This window comes from Poromitra crassiceps, assembly GCF_964638095.1.
Source record: "Poromitra crassiceps genome assembly, chromosome: 6".
Lineage (NCBI taxonomy): Eukaryota > Metazoa > Chordata > Actinopteri > Beryciformes > Melamphaidae > Poromitra > Poromitra crassiceps.
The window spans coordinates 50,182,977-50,206,178 of record NC_139627.1 but is presented as its reverse complement, the minus strand read 5'-3'; the positions used below and the strand labels follow the sequence as shown (position 1 = coordinate 50,206,178).

Here is a 23,202-nt window from a genome sequence, read left to right as displayed (position 1 = left end):
CCCCTGCCTTTTAGACACAAAATGATAATCAATCATACACCAACCATGCCCTTTCTCCTGGTGTGCGTAACCTAAATGAAGAGCTGGACCTCGCACTCAATCCCGTTCACAATCAAATTAAATGAGTGAATGATCTAAAAAGCGGTTAAATTGTAACCTGTCAGTAAGCCATTTAACACACCACGCAAGGCTTTTTTTTTTTACATCATTTGTAACACATTTCTTTTCTGTGAACTACAGTGGTGGTTTTGAGGACGCGTGTCGTGTGCTGCAGTGTGGGGTTTCCAGACTCCGAATGACCAAGACCAACTTTTTGGAATCAAATTTAGCCTGCCGCCATTTCACAACAGTGATTCTTTTTAGGGGTGCACCGATCACGTTTTTTGCCACCGATCACCGATTGCCGATTACCTATGAGAAATATCTGCCCAACCGATCATCGACCGATCACCGATTACCGATTACCGATCACCGATATATATATATATATTTATTTTATATTTTGTAGGCTAAAGGAAACTGCCAACATGAGACAGATGGGAGTTCAACCGTTTAGTTGTCAGTTCTCTTCAGTACAGTACAGCAGTATAGGCTTTTTACAGCATTATGACAGGAATAGTAGGATTGTGTGTGGTCTGGAAAAAGGAGGCAATAAAATATACAAACAGGTCAGTAACCAAGCTTGCTGTTATATAGGCCAATTATAGTGATAATTAACAACTAATAATATATAAATGATAATTAGGTAAACTGTAAGTCAGTTACTCTTAAACACCAGTCTTGAACCATGACTAAAGCCAAAGAGCTCCCACTCATAGAACCGGGGTTATGCACAATAACCGTCATACATTGGGATCCGCATCGAACGAACATCAAAACGACCCGCCCATCGAGGCCGAGTTACAGTGTTATAATTAGCAGCACTATGAGTGCGATCTACATAATGGTGACAGGGTTACATGACGGGAGAAACAACAGAATCACAAGCTACACACGAGCTAAACTCCATCTGAGTAGTGGCATTAATTAGCGCATCCGTCTGAATGGAGCGCACATCCACATAGCAGCACACTTTCGCTTCCTTCAAAGTGCCCGCGGGAACATCAATGCTTGCGTGGAAATTGTCTGTGTGTGCGCGTGCACTACCCCGACTACCACGTTAATCTGGGACTTTAATACACACGGATTTAACAGCATGCAAATGCCTCGGTAGGCGGGAGGACTGGAGATAACTTCTCTCCGCTGAGTCTGCTCTAATCACCAGCTGATTTGTGTGATTCAAAGACGCAAGAGGTGTGTTGACAGTCTGGTGCGGTGTGTGCATGGAGGTGAGTACACTGATGAAAGCAAAGCGTGTGCTTTGCAACACAATGATATAAACGTTAGAGCACAATATGAAAGTTAAACGATAGACATTGAAGACATGAAAATGGGCTGCCTCATGTTTCTCACGTGCAGCATGATCGGCTATGCGATCGGCAAAATTAAAGGAATATCGGAAACAGCAGATCACATATTTGAGGTCCAAATCGGCCGATACAGATTGCGTGCAGATCGATCGGTGCACCCCTAATTCTTTTTTTTGGGGACGTGTGTGGAGTAATAATGAATTTCCAAATAAGAAAGCAAGTATTTATCCATCATCAGGACAATCAGGGAGGGATACAGGAGGGGGATTTGGAGTCGGGGGTTTAAAGTGTTCCGTGTGTGTGTGTCACAGAGGCCTTAGTGAACTCACCCCTCCTTGGGGAACCTCTGGTTGATCTCCACTTGGTGGTGACTGATCACTTTGGCTGTTTTGGCATTGAACACCTGTGGAGAGTCCAGAAGAAGCCAGAAGAATAGAAATGAAACGTAAGAAGGGAATTAGGATGTAGTAGCAGGCTAGCAGCACCATACTAGTGTAAGCCTACACACAGTCCCACTGAAGTCAGTGTCTCTACTAGTAATCAGCCAAGAGGATTAACCTGGACTGAGCAATGAGCATTATCCACCTGCTCTCCAGTCATCAACACAGAGAGGGGACGGGGAGAGAGATAGGCCTGTCCTTCAGCTGCAGAGACACTACACAGAGAGGGGGACGGGGAGAGAGATAGGCCTGTCCTTCAGCTGCAGAGACACAACACAGAGAGGGGACAGGGAGAGAGATAGGCCTGTCCTTCAGCTGCAGAGACACTACACAGAGAGGGGGACAGGGAGAGAGATAGGCCTGTCCTTCAGCTGCAGAGACACTACACAGAGAGGGGACAGGGGGAGAGATAGGCCTGTCCTTCAGCTGCAGAGACACTACACAGAGAGGGGACAGGGAGAGAGATAGGCCTGTCCTTCAGCTGCAGAGACACTACACAGAGAGGGGGGCAGGGAGAGAGATAGGCCTGTCCTTCAGCTGCAGAGACACTACACAGAGAGGGGACAGGGAGAGAGATAGGCCTGTCCTTCAGCTGCAGAGACACTACACAGAGAGGGGGACAGGGAGAGAGATAGGCCTGTCCTTCAGCTGCAGAGACACTACACAGAGAGGGGGACAGGGAGAGAGATAGGCCTGTCCTTCAGCTGCAGAGACACTACACAGAGAGGGGACAGGGAGAGAGATAGGCCTGTCCTTCAGCTGCAGAGACACTACACAGAGAGGGGACAGGGAGAGAGATAGGCCTGTCCTTCAGCTGCAGAGACACTACACAGAGAGGGGACAGGGAGAGAGATAGGCCTGTCCTTCAGCTGCAGACACACTACACAGAGAGGGGACGGGGAGAGAGATAGGCCTGTCCTTCAGCTGCAGAGACACTACACAGAGAGGGGACGGGGAGAGAGATAGGCCTGTCCTTCAGCTGCAGAGACACTACACAGAGAGGGGACAGGGAGAGAGATAGGCCTGTCCTTCAGCTGCAGAGACACTACACAGAGAGGGGGACAGGGAGAGAGATAGGCCTGTCATTCAGCTGCAGAGACACAACACAGAGAGGGGACAGGGAGAGAGATAGGCCTGTCCTTCAGCTGCAGAGACACTACACAGAGAGGGGGACAGGGAGAGAGATAGGCCTGTCCTTCAGCTGCAGAGACACTACTCAGACGAGACGATTGCCACACTGAAACCATGCAGACGTGTGTAACCCAGTTAGGAAACTGCGGCGCACTAACCTTGAGGGACACATGACCCACAAGCGCCGTTTGTTCTTGTTCCATCCTTGAACTTGATACAGGTCACAGGACGTATCTTATAAAAAGACGGCCATGGAGATTGGCCAAAGACGCACGCAGGAGAGAGTGAACCCTTTGACATCGCCATGACAGAAGAGTGTTAACATTCAGTTCAGGTCACAGCAGCCTCACAGTTGAGACGCCGGGCCACTCCACCCAGTCACAACAGAACAAGAGCGTGTGACTCTGACGAGGCCAGTCAATTTGCACCTGATCTGCTATGAATCACCTCACTCAATGGAAAGGAATTGTTTCAAAATGTCCCCATTCGATGGGGTGGAGTTGCACAATCTCTACAACACAGGTTCCCTGGGGTTGTAGAGATGACTTGCAAAACCCCATTTAATGGATAGGATTCAGGGGTTGTACAGATTACTTCCAAAACCTAATTTTTTATGGATAGGATTCTCCATTGGCTCTTCTCTCGACCACCCTGCCAACCTCTGCAGGCATAGGGAGGGTCTGCTTGGACCCCTGTGTCCTTAGGTTTAGGCATGGGGGGTGGGAGAGGTTAGGTTTAGGCATGGGGGGTGGGAGAGGTTAGGTTTAGGCATGGGGGGTGGGAGAGGTTAGGTTTAGGCATGGGAGGTGGGAGAGGTTAGGTTTAGGGTTAGAGGTGGGAGAGGTTAGGTTTAGGCATGGGGGGTGGGAGAGGTTAGGTTTAGGGTTAGGGGTGGGAGAGGTTAGGTTTAGGGTTAGGGGTGGGAGAGGTTAGGTTTAGGCATGGGGGGTGGGAGAGGTTAGGTTAGGGTTAGGGGTGGGAGAGGTTAGGTTTAGGCATGGGGGGTGGGAGAGGTTAGGTTTAGGGTTAGGGGTGGGAGAGGTTAGGTTTAGGCATGGGGGGTGGGAGAGGTTAGGTTTAGGCATGAGGGGTGGGAGAGGTTAGGGTTAGGGGGTGGGAGAGGACGAGGTTAGGGTCTGGGTTAGGATTAGGCATGGGGCATGGGAGAGGCTTCATTGTGATTCAGTGATTCATTGAGACTTGTGTGACTGTCTGATGGTGTCATTTTGAGTCACTTGCACTCTATGTCACTTCTGGGTTTTGGCGAGATCTTCATCACGCAATAACTTCACGCTGCTAAGCAAGATTTGTATGTAAAAATAAAAACGTTATTTTTTACACACATCTTAGCCCAGAATACAATGTGGGGCTACAACAGATCATCTCCCCCTAACTGAAACTCTAGTCTACAGATTACCCCCTTCTGGCCAAAGGAAGGTCTGTCGTCGGGTATGGAGGATGGACACCTCTCCACACGGAGAGGATGTGACCAATGGAAACGCAGGACGACACACAGATTGCCGACGCGACGTCACCTTATTTGATTTCTGGGTAAATTGATCAAAATGCAAACAGTCGTCTCCTCCTGCTGCCAACATACAAAGCTGCTCTGTGTAGCTATACATCCAGGGACACCCAGCTTTGGTGGCGCTGGGGCCAAAAAATATGTAATAAAAAATAGAGTCCACACACTGGCATGTAAGTACATGTACGTATGTAGTAGTAAGTGCCATGTTTTGGACTGATAGTGTGAGAGCAACAAATAGACAGAATAATTTAAGAAGAAATAATTGATTTCAGTTTTTAGGTGAACAACAAATGTTCAGCAAACCATCATAGAGTGATCTCCGCAAATGCCTCCACAACTCGTGAGTAAACGGTGGAAGTATCCCACACAGTTGACGTTTTGTTGTCTGCGGGATTCTTAGAGGATCAACTAGGCTACCTGACAATGACTCCAATGACTCCAGTGATCACTACTCAGTGATCACTACGACTCCAGTGATCACTACGGTGTTGCCTGGCAAAGATTCAAGTTGGCTAAAAAACAAATCAAGGTTATCTTTCTGACGATCCCAAATAAACACATAACAAAGACTGGGTGGGAAACTGGGAAGACTCATGGAATCACAGGTAGACTATTTATGGAGATTAAAAACTAAGCCTGGGGTTTAACCGCAACCTAGTGCTGAGTGGAAACATGTCTTTGCTTCATGCACTTTTGGTTCTCGAGATGGGCCTCAGAAAAACAACCTACCAGGTTAAAATGTAACTTTGGATCAAAGTGACCACTTAACCCATTGATACCTGATGCAGCATTTGCATGTATATCCCTCATTTGTGTGTGTATCCCTTTAAGACGCGTTTGCGGTCTTAAAAGGGATACACACACAAATGCTGCATCAGGAATCAATGGGTTAAGCCAGCCCCGGGGCCTCAGCAAGGGTCAAAGACCGCTCCAACAGAACTGTGACAGTGACACAGACACACATTTACTAAAACATCCGTTTGTCCTTCACGTAAGCTATACAAACACAAGCCCGGCAAAGATCACCTCTAGCACAGTCCCAAATTATCAACCAAATGAAGCATGCAATCAGGTTCAAGTCTGAATCTCACAGCTGACCTACTTGGCAGTCCAATTTCCATCAGCATGCATCGCTAAACAGGTCAGCCTTTCATAGCACTACCCATTGGAAACAAACAAGGAGACAAATGTTGATTTTCCTCTCTTGTCCTGGAGTAAACCATAGTAAACAGATCAGTAAAGAGACTAAAGCAAAATCCCTAAATGGGCCAAAAGAATAGTCAGAGAGGACCAAAGTTTAGCTAAAGAAATTACGAGGAATCAGTTGAGAAATTGTGACAAAAACAATTGAATATATCTGGCAGAAATGTTGACAGATGGACTCAGAAGAACCATGTTTCATTCGGTCATTCGTGAACCTTTCAAGTTAAATTTGAGGTCTGTTTGCATGCTAATTACAGGACTTATTTGTGAAACTGATTTCATTGTTCAGTACAGAAGCTTCAACGTCGACAAGTTGGCACTCTGCCCCTATATTGAAAAGGGTCAAACATTGGGGTCAACAGAGCTTTCACAACATTGCATGTGATAGTGACTATCATACCAGTCACTCGACATGCAGTGCGCTTCATTGACCAGTAGGGACACACCGAGGAAAGGGCATGGTTTGGGGGGCAAAGGGTTCATTTTCATTCATTCTGAGTGTCATGTGATCATAATAACATTTCAGAAGACGGATATAGCTTTAACATTTAAAAAAAACTACTGCATCGGCTTCGCTAGGACATTAGGTGTGTATTGATATTTTGGCTGATGCAATCATTTCCACTCCTACTACTGTGGCATTTTCAATCAAAAGGTTAAGATAAAAAGCATCAAAGGGGGGATGAAAGAATGGGGCGGATGCACTCAAATAATATTAAACAGGTTACATTCTCGTTGAAAGCGTGGAGAAATGCAGAGGGAAGGGAATGTTCGAAGACGTTATAACATGAACGGCGTAGCGTAACGTTAGCTAGCTGCTAGGCTAGCCGGCTGCATCACAACATCACTCACCAGAAACCTCGTGGAGCTGGTGCCCTGGTCCACGGCAGCGACCAGTGGATCCATCGCGGTGTGCTTTTCCTTTGCCGTTAAAAGAGTCAAAGATACGTCCGTCGCTGCCTGGCTGCTCCCGGGGCGGCTGTCTGGCTACTAGTGGCTAGATGGATGAATGCCACCGGTACGGTTTGACACCAGCCTCGACTCCTCGTGAGAGGCGTGAAAACCGTGTGTAAAAGAGGCGGCACCGGAACCGGTCAGTGGAGAAGGAACGCCTCCCGATTGGCTAGTCCTCGGAAGGCGTTGGCTGCGTTCTGTCCAATCAGGTTCGGGGGCACGACCAAAACAAAAGGTAACCTCGCGTCACCAGGCTCTTCTCGGCGAGAAAGAGCCTGGCTCCCGCCCACAATTGATTTTGTCACCCTACTGGTTCCCGCCTAGAGCCCGCCCTAGACCGGATGGCAGCGTTTCTAGCTCGTCAACTTTCACGTTAACTTGACAATTTGACCCAAGTATCAGAATCCTCTTTCACCGTTTTGACCGGTGTGTCAGGCGGTGGTGGCGGAGATGCCATATTGCATAAACGTTTTGTTTTATGTAACGCTAGCTTAGTTTTGATCAGACTCTAGTTTAGGTAACATCACCGCGTCAAGCTAACGGCAACAAAGACGTTGTTAGGCGCATTGCCATCCGGTGTTAATTCTGGGTCCGGGGTTTACGCCCCCATGACAAAAAGCGGGGTGGAAGGTGCCCAGACTAAACAAAAGGCTCCAAGGGGAGTGGAGAGGAGGACAGTAGGTCAGGCAGGCTGAATGGCTGCTCCAGTGTTTCTGTTTATAATGAGGCCTTATAATGAATGGATCAGGCTGAAAAAGCAACACACGGGTCTTGCTTGCATTCTTTCAGTGTGTCTATCTCTCTATCTCTCTCACTCTCTCTCTCTCACACACACACACCCACACACACACACACACACACACACACACACACTGAATAGATTATTTCTCAGTCACACAGATACTTCTATTCTCTCTCTCTCTCTCTCTCTCTCTCTCTCTCACACACACACACACGCGCACACACACTCACACACACACACAGAGACCATGCCACCTGTTGCTCTGGCCAGTAGAGGCTGTTGCAGCGCTCTCTGCAAGCAGCCAGGCAGCGTGGGTCCAGCGCTGACTGTCTTCCTCTCACTGTCAGATGCTGCCTCTGCTGGTGAGGATGTACAGTCCATGGTGAGGATAAGGCCAAATATAGCACAGAGCTTCATTTGGCTTTGTCAGGAACTTTCCTGGGCTGTGGTGGCAGACTGGAACTGTCAATCCAGTGAGGTATGACTGAACGACATCCTCATGTTGTGTCTGTCATGTTTGGCAGTAGTAATATATTACTTCGTAATATTATTACTGTAATATATTACTTTCCCCAGACATGAGTCGTGTAAGGGATTACAATTTCCAATACAGTAATACTATTACAGACTGTGACACACACTCTTCAGATGGAATTCTGCTATGAGCTGCATTCACTGAAGTACCATTATAATTTCAGGTACTACGGCAATGAAGGGATTTATTTCATTTCATTTATTTGTTTATTTGAATAGGGACAGGCACACGTACATATAGTGTTCACAACATAAAATGTCAATAAACCTATGATGTTTTGTACCAAAGCATATATAGCCCAGGGCTAGTTTGCAATGCCAGCCCCTAGATGTAACCAAACATTCCTGTAAAATAAAAATAATAATACACAAAAATACAGCAAAATACAATAAAAAGACACATGGCAAAGATCAGATACTAAAAGTAAAATTCAGGTCAAATTTCAATACAGTAACAATTCAAATATCACAGTTAAGACAGTTCAAATTATGTTCAGTTTAGTTAGGAGTGTGTACAGACCTGGTGGAGCTTCAACCAGTCTTTGACCTTTTTATTAAAACCCTTAATTTCTAGGTTTAGTTTTATTTCCTCCGGCAGTGTGTTCCACATTTGAGACCCCTTAATGGAGAATGCCATTTACCATCAGACCTGTTTCTCTCTGTATTGGCTGAACAGGAACATAAAATAAAATAAATCTCAACGAAAGACGAAATCTTTAAAAACCAACAGTTTGTGTATTGAAACATTTTGGAATTGTAATAGAATTGTAGAACAAATTGAACATCCATCCATCTATCTATTGCTCTCTCTATCTACAGTAGCCTATCTATCTATCTACACACACCCACACCCACACCCACACACACACACACACACACACACACACACATGTGTGTGTTATATATATATATATAATGTATATATATATATATATATATATATATATATATATATATATATATATATATATATATATCACACACACACACACACACACACACACACAGTATATATATATCCATGTCAGGCCGACTGTCAGAGGAAAATGATACAGAGAGACATGCATACAGTACGGGTATGTAGAAAAGAGATTCACAGCTGGAAACTGATTGACAGTGAATAGCTCCACAGGAACAATTTGTGGTTTAGTGCCTTGCTCAAGGGCTCTGTCATGGCAGTTGTCAAAGGGTGCTCTTCCCTCCTTTGGCAACTGGCATCACAGAAGATAGAACCCTTGAGCAAGGCACCAAAGCACCAATTATTCACTTTATTTCCATCCAGATTTGTCCAGACAGGCTAAGGATTTGTAGCCTAGGTAAACCCAGCCCCCACGTGACCTGCTCTCTCAGTTCCCAGTCACTAGTGACTGAGAACAGGTCTGAGAGCAGGTCACGTGGGGGATGGGTTTACCCAGGCTAAAGGATTTGCACAACTGAACTTAATCATGTAAACCCTTAAAACAAAAGTTCCATGTAGACCTGTCTGCTGCTTGGGTGGCCTTCTGGGGCTACTAAGTAAAAAAAAGTTTGGTATCATATTGGGTTCTAATTTCTAAACAGTAGGACAGACTATAATGATATAAAGATATAATTTATGAGACCCCACCACAATGGATAATTGTGTCATTCTTTAATTAATTTAACGTTTTTTTTGCACACCATGAAAAGTGTTTATTATCAAAGAACACATTTTGATTACAGTACTTGACGTTATATACACAGTACCCCAAAAATATATACAGTTCCCCAAAAATATATACAGTACTCCAAAAATATATACAGTACCCCAAAAATATATACAGTTCCCCAAAAATATATACAGTACTCCAAAAAGAGAGCAAAAAAAGAAGAGCTTTCATGAGGGTGTTGTTGACCATTCATCATGCTTCCATGGTCCCTTCTTTGACTATAGCCATAGCCAGGTTCAAGTGTAGATTGTGAGACTGGGTCATAGCCAGGTTCAAGTGTAGATTATGAGACTGGGTCATAGCCAGGTTCAAGTGTAGATTATGAGACTGGGTCATAGCCAGGTTCAAGTGTAGATTATGAGACTGGGTCATAGCCAGGTTCAAGTGTAGATTGTGAGACTGGGTCATAGCCAGGTTCAAGTGTAGATTATGAGACTGGGTCATAGCCAGGTTCAAGTGTAGATTATGAGACTGGGTCATAGCCAGGTTCAAGTGTAGATTATGAGACTGGGTCATAGCCAGGTTCAAGTGTAGATTATGAGACTGGGTCATAGCCAGGTTCAAGTGTAGATTATGAGACTGGGTCATAGCCAGGTTCAAGTGTAGATTATGAGACTGGGTCATAGCCAGGTTCAAGTGTAGATTGTGAGACTGGGTCATAGCCAGGTTCAAGTGTAGATTATGAGACTGGGTCATAGCCAGGTTCAAGTGTAGATTATGAGACTGGGTCATAGCCAGGTTCAAGTGTAGATTATGAGACTGGGTCATAGCCAGGTTCAAGTGTAGATTATGAGACTGGGTCATAGCCAGGTTCAAGTGTAGATTATGAGACTGGGTCATAGCCAGGTTCAAGTGTAGATTGTGAGACTCCTTGTGCTCCAGCAGAGTGTCCTCATCCCCCACTGGGATCTTACAGATAAGCTCCAGGTGGGGGTTGCTAGGGAAGGAGTTGTCCAGCAGACGGCAGTTAACCTCCTCATGCCAGTGTCTCCACTTCACATCAAGCTCTGTTGAAACTCTGGGGTTGTATACGGGCATCTTGCTGAGCAGGTTGTCCATCATCAGCTTGTACAGTACATGCTCCTGGCAGCGGGCTGCAGGGTCGCCTGCTTCACCAGCACCTCTGTCTGGCCTCTTCCAACTTGCCTTGCAGCACCTAACTCACCACCACATCCCAGCAGCTGTGGTAGGGCAGGGCTCGCACTATGCAGCACCTCCCTGGCCTTCTCCTCCACGTCAGCCATGTGCAACCTCACCCAGTCCAGCAGGTGGAGCAGCAATCAATGAAGAGCACTTCACACAGACTCCAGTCCAGATCCTCTCTATGGCCAACACAGAATGGACACCTGATTTCCATACTGCGTGGCCGTATGACAGATCTGTAGTTCTTGCTGATGCTGATGAATTGGGGCTCCTTCTTCTTGCTGGGCAGGTCCTCCCTGATCGTCTGCAGCCCGACGAAGATGTGAGGTGACTCGACGAAGATGTGAGGTGACTCGACGAAGATGTGAGGTGACTCTACGAACATGTGAGGTGACTCGACGAAGATGTGAGGTGATTCGACGAAGATGTGAGGTGATTTGACGAAGATGTGAGGTGATTTGACGAAGATGTGAGGTGACTCGACGAAGATGTGAGGTGACTCTACGAAGATGTGAGGTGATTTGACGAAGATGTGAGGTGACTCGACGAAGATGTGAGGTGACTCGACGAAGACGTGAGGTGACTCGACGAAGACGTGAGGTGACTCGACGAAGACGTGAGGTGACTCGACGAAGACGTGAGGTGACTCGACGAAGACGTGAGGTGACTCGACGAAGACGTGAGGTGACTCGACGAAGACGTGAGGTGACTCGACGAAGATGTGAGGTGACTCGACGAACATGTGAGGTGACTCGACGAACATGTGAGGTGACTCGACGAACATGTCTGATATCTCCAAAACTCAGGCAAATAACACAAAACAATATCGATGGATAAATAGCACTACAGGTGAGAGGGAACATGTGTGGGTACTTTTCCCATCTCTACTCACCACCTGCCAAAAACAAACAAACAATGCTAATCCAGTGAGTGGCTGCTAACATTTGAACATTCACTAGACATTTGGCCGGTGGACAAAAAAGTTAACTTTGCACCATGTATCAAAGTTATGAATAGCAGTGTTTCCCACAGGACTTTGAGAATTTGTGGTGGGGGACCGCAGACCCCCTAGGGGGGTGCGGGGGCATGCCCCCCCGCAAGATTTTTTTAAACATTTTAAAGTAAAATGCATGAATTTGGTGTACTTTGAGAAAGCTTAAGAACAAAATTAAAAGGCTAGATCTATGAAGAACATGTCATCATTACTGTGCTGTGGGTTTACAATGACAAACTAAATTTCTCCCTATAGGTCAGGGATATTCAACTTGCTTTGCCACTTTCGTGAAATGATAGAAGGCGAGGGGCCAGTTAATAAACAAACAATATACATTTTTCTGTAGCGGATTGTAGGTTTTTGGGGTGTCAGCCGGAGTTTAGGCTGACAGTGTTGTGCACACCGGATAGTTAGGTTAAGTTAGTTAGGTTAAGTACATACATAAGTGCCTGGGTAGCGAGCAGATGGCGGTATTTGACAATTTAGCAGCTAAATCATAGATTATTGAAAGATATTCCATATTCCAGACTGAAATGCTATAACAGAAGTATTGGCCAGAATGACATGAACATTTATTGGACACTTATTCAGCGGATATCTTGCATGTTGCGTTCAGGTGCACTGTAAAAAAAATAAAAAATAAAAATTTGGTCAACATCTTATTGTGGCGGTCAAAATATTATTGTGGCGGCCCGCCACAAATTCCTTTATGTATGGGAAACACTATTGCTAATAAAATATGTCCTAGAGGAATTCTAATGATAATATTGATGTATGTTGATGTCAGGTTATTAATAAAATGATGGTGATGAGGTTGGAATTTTTGCCTAGGGCCCCTACAGACTCTTAAGTTAAGTTATCCTTTATTTATCCCCATGGGGAAATTCATCCTCTGCATTTGACCCATCCTCTACTAGGAACCTTCCTAGAATTAGGAGCAGTGGGCAGCCGCAGCGCAGCGTCCAGGGACCAACCCCAGCTCTTTCACCATTGCCTTGGTCAGGTGCACCACCGGCAGGAGTATCAACCCTAACATAGATGTCTTTGATGGTGGGAGGAAACCGGAGCACCCGGAGAAAACCCACACAAACATGGGGAGAACATGCAAACTCCACACAGAAAGGACCTGGGACGGACCGGGGTTCGAACCCGGGACCTTCTTGCTGTGAGGCAACAGCGCTAACCACTGAGCCACCATGCCGTCTCTAGAATCACTACTGCAAAAAACACGTCCTGTTCATAGAGAAAACTTTCCACAAGCATCAACTCGACTAGTTCGTTCTTCACTCTTTTAAGTTGTGAAAACCATCTCTCACCCTTATTCTACAGTTAGTGAGAGATGTATGAATGGGCTGAGAGATCTTTAAAGAGAGATCTTTAAATTGTTGAGATGAGATCTCTCACCCAGGGCTGCTGGAAGTCACTTTAAGCAGGGGGTACTGGGAGGAAGGGACTCTCGGTGGGGCCCGCAATTTGAATGTGTGGTGCCACCCACCCCCCCCACCCACCCAAACAAGGAAAATTGGCTGTTGCCCCCGGGCACTTGCCCGATGCAATATATGGATAATCCGGTCCAGAGCCTCAGGTCGCTTTCACATACAGTATAAGCTGGTGGACTCGGTGTGATTCGGGGGGGTGAAGTTGCAACATTGTTTCATTTTTCATTTGGTCTGGTTCTCTTTCACACAGCAACAAGGCGCGTGCAGGCAGGCTTTTCTGTCAAGCCATGAAAGAAAAACGCGACAATATCCGTGGGAAATGGCAAAGTCAACTGAATTTCAAAATAAAATGGAGTTACTACAACAGTGTTGAGCAGAGAGAGAGAGAGATTGACGGGTGGCTATCACGTGGGGCTTTCTCCCTGTCTGCAAACAAATCTTCATGAGAGAGAATAGCCGAAGAAGCAAGATGGACAATGTTGTTGTGCCAGCACATATTCTTGCAAGATCACCTCTCTAAAATGTCCGACTATAGTCAGACCTGGTTATACATATCCAGCATCAATAGAACATTAAATATATCCGATGATAATTCGGGACCACACGTGAAAAAATACAGTCGGGAGAGAGGAGAGGCGCTTGTAACTCGGCTCCAGGTTCAGCATGAAAAGGCGTGCGGTGTGATCGCAAAAGCGTGTAATAGGTTCACGCCCAGCTCAAGGTCTGCAGGCGTAGGTGTGGGTTGAGGCAAGGCCAGGCGTAGGTTCTCTGTGTGAACTAAGCGTAACGCTCAGTATGAGCGAGAAGCGCCCGGCTAGCAGGGTAAGAGCCGCATCACCAAATCACTCCGCCTCTGACAAAACAAAGGGTAGCTACTAGCTAGCCTCACAAACTGTCTGTGTGTGCTCCATGTCTGTCTCATGGAATGAGAATATGAATGAGAATGGAATGTCTCATGTTTTAGTGAGCATATACCACAGCCTCTCGTGAGCCATTTAAGTATATACACCACTGAACTATAATGTCTCATGTTTTAATAAGCATATACCACGGCCTCTCGTGAGCTATTGTTTAAGTATATACACCACTGAACTATAATGTCTCATGTTTTAATGAGCATATACCACGGCCTCTCGTGAGCTATTGTTTAAGAATATACACCACTGAACTATAATGTCTCATGTTTTAATGAGCATATACCACGGTCTCTCGTGAGCTATTTAAGTATATACACCACTGAACTATAATGTCTCATGTTTTAATAAGCATATACCACAGCCTCTCGTGAGCTATTTAAGTATATACACCACTGAACTATAATGTCTCATGTTTTAATAAGCATATACCACGGCCTCTCGTGAGCTATTGTTTAAGTATATACACCACTGAACTATAATGTCTCATGTTTTAATGAGCATATACCACGGCCTCTCGTGAGCTATTGTTTAAGAATATACACCACTGAACTATAATGTCTCATGTTTTAATGAGCATATACCACGGTCTCTCGTGAGCTATTTAAGTATATACACCACTGAACTATAATGTCTCATGTTTTAATAAGCATATACCACAGCCTCTCGTGAGCTATTTAAGTATATACACCACTGAACTATAATGTCTCATGTTTTAATAAGCATATACCACGGCCTCTCGTGAGCTATTGTTTAAGTATATACACCACTGAACTATAATGTCTCATGTTTTAATGAGCATATACCACGGCCTCTCGTGAGCTATTGTTTAAGTATATACACCACTGAACTATAATGTCTCATGTTTTAATGAGCATATACCACGGTCTCTCTCGTGAGCTATTGTTTAAGTATATACACCACTGAACTATGTCTCATGTTTTAATGAGCATATACCACGGCCTTTCATGAGCTATTGTTTAAGTATATACACCACTGAACTATAATGTCTCATGTTTTAATGAGCATATACCACGGTCTCTCTCGTGAGCTATTGTTTAAGTATATACACCACTGAACTATAATGTCTCATGTTTTAATGAGCATATACCACGGCCTGTCATGAGCTATTGTTTAAGTATATACACCACTGAACTATAATGTCTCATGTTTTAATGAGCATATACCACAGCCTGTCATGAGCTATTGTTTAAGTATATACACCACTGAACTATAATGTCTCATGTTTTAATAAGCATATACCACGGCCTCTCGTGAGCTATTGTTTAAGTATATACACCACTGAACTATAATGTCTCATGTTTTAATGAGCATATACCACGGCCTCTCGTGAGCTATTGTTTAAGAATATACACCACTGAACTATAATGTCTCATGTTTTAATGAGCATATACCACGGTCTCTCGTGAGCTATTTAAGTATATACACCACTGAACTATAATGTCTCATGTTTTAATAAGCATATACCACAGCCTCTCGTGAGCTATTTAAGTATATACACCACTGAACTATAATGTCTCATGTTTTAATAAGCATATACCACGGCCTCTCGTGAGCTATTGTTTAAGTATATACACCACTGAACTATAATGTCTCATGTTTTAATGAGCATATACCACGGCCTCTCGTGAGCTATTGTTTAAGAATATACACCACTGAACTATAATGTCTCATGTTTTAATGAGCATATACCACGGTCTCTCGTGAGCTATTTAAGTATATACACCACTGAACTATAATGTCTCATGTTTTAATAAGCATATACCACAGCCTCTCGTGAGCTATTTAAGTATATACACCACTGAACTATAATGTCTCATGTTTTAATAAGCATATACCACGGCCTCTCGTGAGCTATTGTTTAAGTATATACACCACTGAACTATAATGTCTCATGTTTTAATGAGCATATACCACGGCCTCTCGTGAGCTATTGTTTAAGTATATACACCACTGAACTATAATGTCTCATGTTTTAATGAGCATATACCACGGTCTCTCTCGTGAGCTATTGTTTAAGTATATACACCACTGAACTATGTCTCATGTTTTAATGAGCATATACCACGGCCTTTCATGAGCTATTGTTTAAGTATATACACCACTGAACTATAATGTCTCATGTTTTAATGAGCATATACCACGGTCTCTCTCGTGAGCTATTGTTTAAGTATATACACCACTGAACTATAATGTCTCATGTTTTAATGAGCATATACCACGGCCTGTCATGAGCTATTGTTTAAGTATATACACCACTGAACTATAATGTCTCATGTTTTAATGAGCATATACCACAGCCTGTCATGAGCTATTGTTTAAGTATATACACCACTGAACTATAATGTCTCATGTTTTAATGAGCATATACCACAGCCTGTCATGAGCTATTGTTTAAGTATATACACCACTGAACTATAATGTCTCATGTTTTAATGAGCATATACCACAGCCTGTCATGAGCTATTGTTTAAGTATATACACCACTGAACTATAATGTATCATGTTTTAATGAGCATATACCACGGCCTCTCGTGAGCTATTGTTTAAAGTATATACACCACTGAACTATAATGTCTCATGTTTTAACACGTTGACTGCCACTGACGTATTAATACGTCAAAAAAAATCCAGCGGTTCACTGCCATTGACGTATTAATACGTCAAAAAAATTGAATCGATTTTTTTTTTTTGACGGTGCTACGTGGATCAATGCCCCCCGCGTCTCCTATGGAGATATTGGAAGTATTGAATGTGTATAATCTATTTTACCGACCAGCTAGGTGGCGACGGTCCTCTCCCGACAGAGATAAAGTCAACCAAAAGCAGCCGCCTCCCGCGGCTGCTTCCTCCATTCTCAAGGAAATGGCTTGGCAATTTTACAGTCAGAAACGAACGAGCCTCATTCTCATACTGTAGGCGGGGACGCTTTCGCGCTGCTGCGGTGGGGGGTTCCAGAAATGGACTGTGTGGGCAGCATAAAGCCTAGAGTCGCACGGGGCTTCATCGGGGCTCTCAAACCCAAGAGACGAGTGAGACCTATCCACACTCGCTGCCAGGGAGGGAGGCTGCTCAAACTCGCTGCCAGGGAGGGAGGCTGCTCAAACTCCCAGCAGCAGAGCACTCGCTTGTGACAAACGCAGGCTGAAAGCCACTAGACACGCCCACGGAGGGAGGAGTTGAAGGAGAGGGCGTTCGGAACTATATTGTTTGGATGTCTGATCTCTCACTGATGCCAAAAATAAATGGTTAAAGTGACTGTTCTGCCTGTTTGATTGAATTTCACAAAACTGCGATTATCTCAGCTTTCACTCTCAGACGCTAAAACCATGCTGTACTCAACGGCTAATATCTACATAACTACTAACTCTACAAACTAACTCTTTTAGACAGAGAAAGCACACATTCTATTAGTACTTTTGTGAACTTTGTGTTGACAAACTCCAAGCAGAAAAGAATCCTCGGCTCTTGTAAAATGAGCCAGAATCCTCAAAAAAACGGCTTGGCAAAAGCTACCTACAGCAAAAAAAAAACGGCTGGCAGTCAATGTGTTAATGAACATATACCACGGCCTCTCGTGAGCTATTGTTTAAGTATATACACCACTGAACTATAATGTCTCATGTTTTAGTGAGCATATACCACGGCCTCTCGTGAGCTATTGTTTAAGTATATACACCACTGAACTATAATGTATCATGTTTTAATGAGCATATACCACGGCCTCTCATGAGCTATTGTTTAAGTATATACACCACTGAACTATAATGTCTCATGTTTTAACACATTGAGTGCCAGCCATTTTTTCAATCCTGTAGGTAAGTTGTGCCAGGGTTTTTTTTGAGGATTCTGGCTCATTTTACAAGAGCCGAGGATTATTTTCTGTTAAGAATTCGTGAACACCAATCATCTAAAAATAACTAATATAATGTGTGCTTTCTCTGTCTAAAAGAGTTAGTTTGCAGAGTTAGTAGTTATGTAGATATTAGCCGTTGAGTACAGCATGGTTTCAGAGATTTTCAGAGAGTTTGGAGATAAATGGATTTTTAGAACCACCTCACGTGCCTGTGATTATGGGTGCCCTTGTCTCCCACTCTGTGCGCTCTCTCTCTCTCTCTCTCTCTCTCTCTCTCTCTCCTCTCTCTCTCGAGAAGTGAGAGGGGGAGCGAGAGGGAGAGTTGCTTCAACTCCTCCCTCCGTGGGCGTTCTTCTTGGCTGCAGCGGCCGTCACAAGCTTGTCACCAGTCTCAGTGCTTTGCTGCTGTCCTGTGCCTGTGGCTGCGCGGCCGCTGTTTGAGGAAGTCGGGATGGACTCGCTCGCTTCTTGGAGTTTTGGTTGAGAGAAGCTTTTGCGATTCTGGTCATATTTATGCTGCGTGTTTCAAAGTGTGTTCCACCTGTAATCTATTATGTAAATTTGCAATCCCGCATCGCCAGCAATCAGCGCGAAAACGAAAGCGTTTTCCCCCATCCATTTTCATGAGAATGGCTGGGGTGAGAATGGCGTGACAAGTTAAAAAAATGCTTGCCTTCCTCTAGTCAGGAGAGCACTGTCGCCACTTAGTGGTCGGTAAAATAGATTATACACATTCTCTTGCTCCAATAGTGATCTAGAAGACGTAAAAGTTGTTGATTGATGTCCCACCGTCAAAAAAAAAAATGTTTATGTAAGACGAGATATCTCGGCTCTGGCACTCAAGCGTTGGATTATGTAAGACGAGATATCTCGGCTCTGGCACTCAACGTGTTAATGAGCATATACCACGGCCTGTCATGAGCTATTGTTTAACTCATTGAGTGCCAGCCACTTTTGGAGAACGGACGCTCCCAGTGCCAGAGTTTCAGAGCGTTTTCAGTGATTTCTCGAGGCCCACAGAATATTGTGTGATATTACTATGTAAACACCGAACACGCACAAAGAACGATGATACTCTCTTCTATTATCTGCAAAAAAAAGTTTATTGATACCATTTTCCGTTCTTTAGTTATGAGCCGGAGAAGATAGGTTGTTTTGAGCAAAAAGACACGTTTCAATTTAGAATCTGAGATATTCAGCCTTTTGTGAAAGGAAGCATTTCAAGCACATCATTGACTCTGAAGCTAATATTTTCTGATGTAATGACACCTCAAAAATAATTTCCTTCAATAAAAGAGTGAAAACAAAGGAATTTTGTTTGGCCAAATAATATTTTTTAGCTGCAACCAGCAGCGCTGGCCCCTGCGTGCGCAGACCCTACACCTTCTTGCTGGTCTTGATTTACTGCTGGTGGGCATCAGATAGCCTATTCTAGCTTGTTTGCTCTCTGTGCATCGAGCCTGCTGCTGCCTGGGTCTGTGTGTACTGTCAATGGTTGTATGCTGTAGTGCCCTGTGTGCCCCACCCCCCTCCTCCTCCTCCTCCGTGGTGGGAGGAGTGTCTCTGGGGCTCTGCTGCGGTTTGCTCTGAGTTTGCTCTGCACTGAAAAGTGCGCTGCATCCCCCTGCTTTTTTACAGCGTGTCGCCGGCTCCCAGCTGAGAATAATGTAACTTTTCAGAAAGACGCTGGTGTCGGCAACTAAATCATATGGAGGGGCTATCGCAGCGGACACGGATGGGGCTCAATTGTGGCAGCAGATGACTGCTGTTCACAGGCACAGCTAACGTTATGCTTCATGCATATCGATGCGATTTCCGTTTCCCCATGACTTCTTCTCTCTTTTTTCCTCGCCTTTCTCTAATCTGGAGAGCACTGTTGCCACCTAATGGGTCCCTAAAATAGGTTTTACACATTCAACAGCCACCATACTTTCACAGGAGATGGATCTGGCTTTGATGCACGTCCCACCGTCAAAAAACGCAATTGACGAACATACTCGTCCTTGGCACTCTACGTTACTAAACCAATTGACGAACATACTCGTCCATGGCACTCAATGAGTTAAGTATATACACCACTGAACTATGTCACTGAACTATGCGCGTTAAAGCACTAAGCACACTTTCTTATATTACATTAAGTGCTCCTATTACGATGTCCTGCAAGCTAATAAAAGAGTGAAAACAAAGGAATTTTGTTTGGCCAAATAATATTTTTTAGCTGCAACCAGCAGCGCTGGCCCCTGCGTGCGCAGACCCTACACCTTCTTGCTGGTCTTGATTTACTGCTGGTGGGCATCAGATAGCCTATTCTAGCTTGTTTGCTCTCTGTGCATCGAGCCTGCTGCTGCCTGGGTCTGTGTGTACTGTCAATGGTTGTATGCTGTAGTGCCCTGTGTGCCCCACCCCCCTCCTCCTCCTCCTCCGTGGTGGGAGGAGTGTCTCTGGGGCTCTGCTGCGGTTTGCTCTGAGTTTGCTCTGCACTGAAAAGTGCGCTGCATCCCCCTGCTTTTTTACAGCGTGTCGCCGGCTCCCAGCTGAGAATAATGTAACTTTTCAGAAAGACGCTGGTGTCGGCAACTAAATCATATGGAGGGGCTATCGCAGCGGACACGGATGGGGCTCAATTGTGGCAGCAGATGACTGCTGTTCACAGGCACAGCTAACGTTATGCTTCATGCATATCGATGCGATTTCCGTTTCCCCATGACTTCTTCTCTCTTTTTTCCTCGCCTTTCTCTAATCTGGAGAGCACTGTTGCCACCTAATGGGTCCCTAAAATAGGTTTTACACATTCAACAGCCACCATACTTTCACAGGAGATGGATCTGGCTTTGATGCACGTCCCACCGTCAAAAAACGCAATTGACGAACATACTCGTCCTTGGCACTCTACGTTACTAAACCAATTGACGAACATACTCGTCCATGGCACTCAATGAGTTAAGTATATACACCACTGAACTATGTCACTGAACTATGCGCGTTAAAGCACTAAGCACACTTTCTTATATTACATTAAGTGCTCCTATTACGATGTCCTGCAAGCTTCTCTGTTGGCAGCACACAGCCTATATAGTTCCATATTTATGACTTTTTAAATGAAACATTATCTGCTTTGTAAATCTATTTTTGATGTCTGGGAACGCCCACAAAATGTTAAACGGCTGGCGCGCGAGTCGGGTAAAACTGCCGATATCTCATGGGCTGACTCACCAAAAGACGGTGCTGCGGCTCTAAACTACAGGTTTGGGGGTTCTAGAGCAGAACACAAGACGTCTGCTCAGATGTGCGTTTACTGCGGTGGTTAAATCCCCGATCGTGTCTGCCTGGGCTGGGCTATCAGCTAAATTCTAACTTTGCTGAATGGATAGAACGGGGGAATTTACCCCACCCTGACCCCGCCCCCAGCAAGGCTGAGCCAGCTAACCCAGCCTCAATTGTGGGCGTTCCCAGAGCCTGTATGGGCGTTCCCAGACATGCGGACTGTCTCTATGGCTTAACATTTTTCAGACTTTTTTGGCCATTGCATAATTCCATCTGTGCTATTTCATAGTTAAGTTTTGATATCTTTACTATTATTTCAAGATGTGGAAATAGTCAAATGCAGTGCGTCCAAACTTTTGCCTGGTACACATGATGCCAATTCAGTGTCATTGTCAGTGTCAAAAGCTGAATTTGATGGTCTGGTGTGTCGAGCAGGCAAACGGCTCTCTGTGACCACTCACTCACAACTTCCTCATTCTACCAACTAGCTGCAACGCAGCTCGGCTTTGTCTGCCTCAGGCTCAGAACAGATACTTCCTCCCCAGAGCAGTTTGGTTTGACCTACGTCACACAGCCTATAACAGCTCCTGCTATAGGTGCTGAGTAACACTTATCATGATGCAGCCTAGAACAGCTCCTGCTAGAGCAGGTGAGGACCAATCTGTTGTCATGGAGACGGCGGTGGACAAGGAGGACGATAAGGTGTACAAGAAGAGCAGCAGCAGTGAACTCTACAGCCAATTACAGTTTAAAGGTGAGTGCATGAAGTAGAGCTTATATGAGTCTGTCAGGAAGCCGGAGGTAACACGGGGTCGCAAACCTGCAACCCTCGTGTTGGTAGGCAGGGAATCTACTGCCACATTACTGACGCCCTATGTGAGTCTTTTCAAAGCTAATATCTGATACATATATCAGATATTAGCTTTATATATCACTCTGGGATCCAAGCTGATATTTAGATTTAGCCCCAGCCAGGCCACCTTTTAATCAGGGGATCTGGGGTCCTCCACCAGGAAAATGTATGAATGAATGAATTAAACTTTATTTAGAAAAATAAATAAATAGTAATAATAATAATAATAATAATAATTAAGTATATATATATATATATATATATATATATATATATATATATATATATATATATATATATATATATATATGTATATATATATATATATATATACATACATACATACATACATACATACATACATACATACATACATACATACATACAGATCCTTTCCAAAAATGTTTGAATATCATGGAAATATCATGGCATTGAAGCAGTGATTAAAGCAAAAGGATTCCCGACTGCAGGCATGAACATAACTTTTCAGAAGATCCACATTTCTGTTTTGAAAATACGGGTTTTTGACTGCTTTTTTTTTTTTTTTACTCTTTATTTTGTCAATTTTCCAAAATAGACAAAGACAGACAGGTATACACAAATAGAAACAAAACAATAATGCAAGTACAAATGGGGCAGCGAACATGAGGTCTTGTTAGAGAGAGAGGTATTTCAGGTGCAGATCTTCTTATATTACTAACTTTGTTATTTCAAGTATGGAAGAGAGAGGAAAGAATGTTGGATGGAAGCGAGAGGACAAAGAGAGAGATACAAATAAAAAATAAAGAACCCTAGCCAGTCTCAGATTCCTGCAGGTGTTTTTGACTGCTTTTATGTGATATATATATATATATATATATATATATATATATATATATATATATATATATATACATTAGGGTGCATCAAATTGCAATGCAAAAAGTGAAATGGCCAGTGTTTGATGCGGTGATGTCAAATGCCATGTTGACAACCTGGTCAGCGCAGCACCACTCCTGCAGCAGCTTGCACGTCAGCCGGGTGATGATCGTTCCACATGCTTCGTCTGTCCCCTTCATGAATGCTGGCACACCGAGCAGTTTGAGC

General features: G+C 44.3%; 2 protein-coding genes across 3 annotated transcripts in view; one reads left to right on the top strand and one right to left on the bottom strand.

The window, feature by feature from the left end:
- Positions 1–6,724, bottom strand: part of LOC310778465 (glycerol kinase-like) — a 36,902-nt gene extending 30,178 nt beyond the window's left edge. For both annotated transcript variants that reach the window (XM_083638900.1, XM_083638901.1), the window contains exons 1-2: positions 6,564–6,724; positions 1,739–1,812 (exon numbers count right to left, since the gene is read on the bottom strand). In XM_083638900.1, coding sequence (XP_083495026.1) covers positions 1,739–1,812; positions 6,564–6,617 — 128 coding nt within the window. In that variant the 5' untranslated portion in view covers positions 6,618–6,724. The remainder of the gene's footprint in view (positions 1–1,738; positions 1,813–6,563) is intronic.
- A 15,188-nt stretch (positions 6,725–21,912) lies between these two features.
- The window catches only part of LOC310777964 (uncharacterized protein), a gene marked incomplete at its 3' end in the record, with an annotated part of 29,554 nt that continues 28,264 nt past the window's right edge, over positions 21,913–23,202 (top strand). The window contains exon 1 of the mRNA XM_083638296.1: positions 21,913–22,017. Within this exon, the coding sequence (XP_083494422.1) occupies positions 21,933–22,017 (85 nt within the window). The 5' untranslated portion in view covers positions 21,913–21,932. The remainder of the gene's footprint in view (positions 22,018–23,202) is intronic.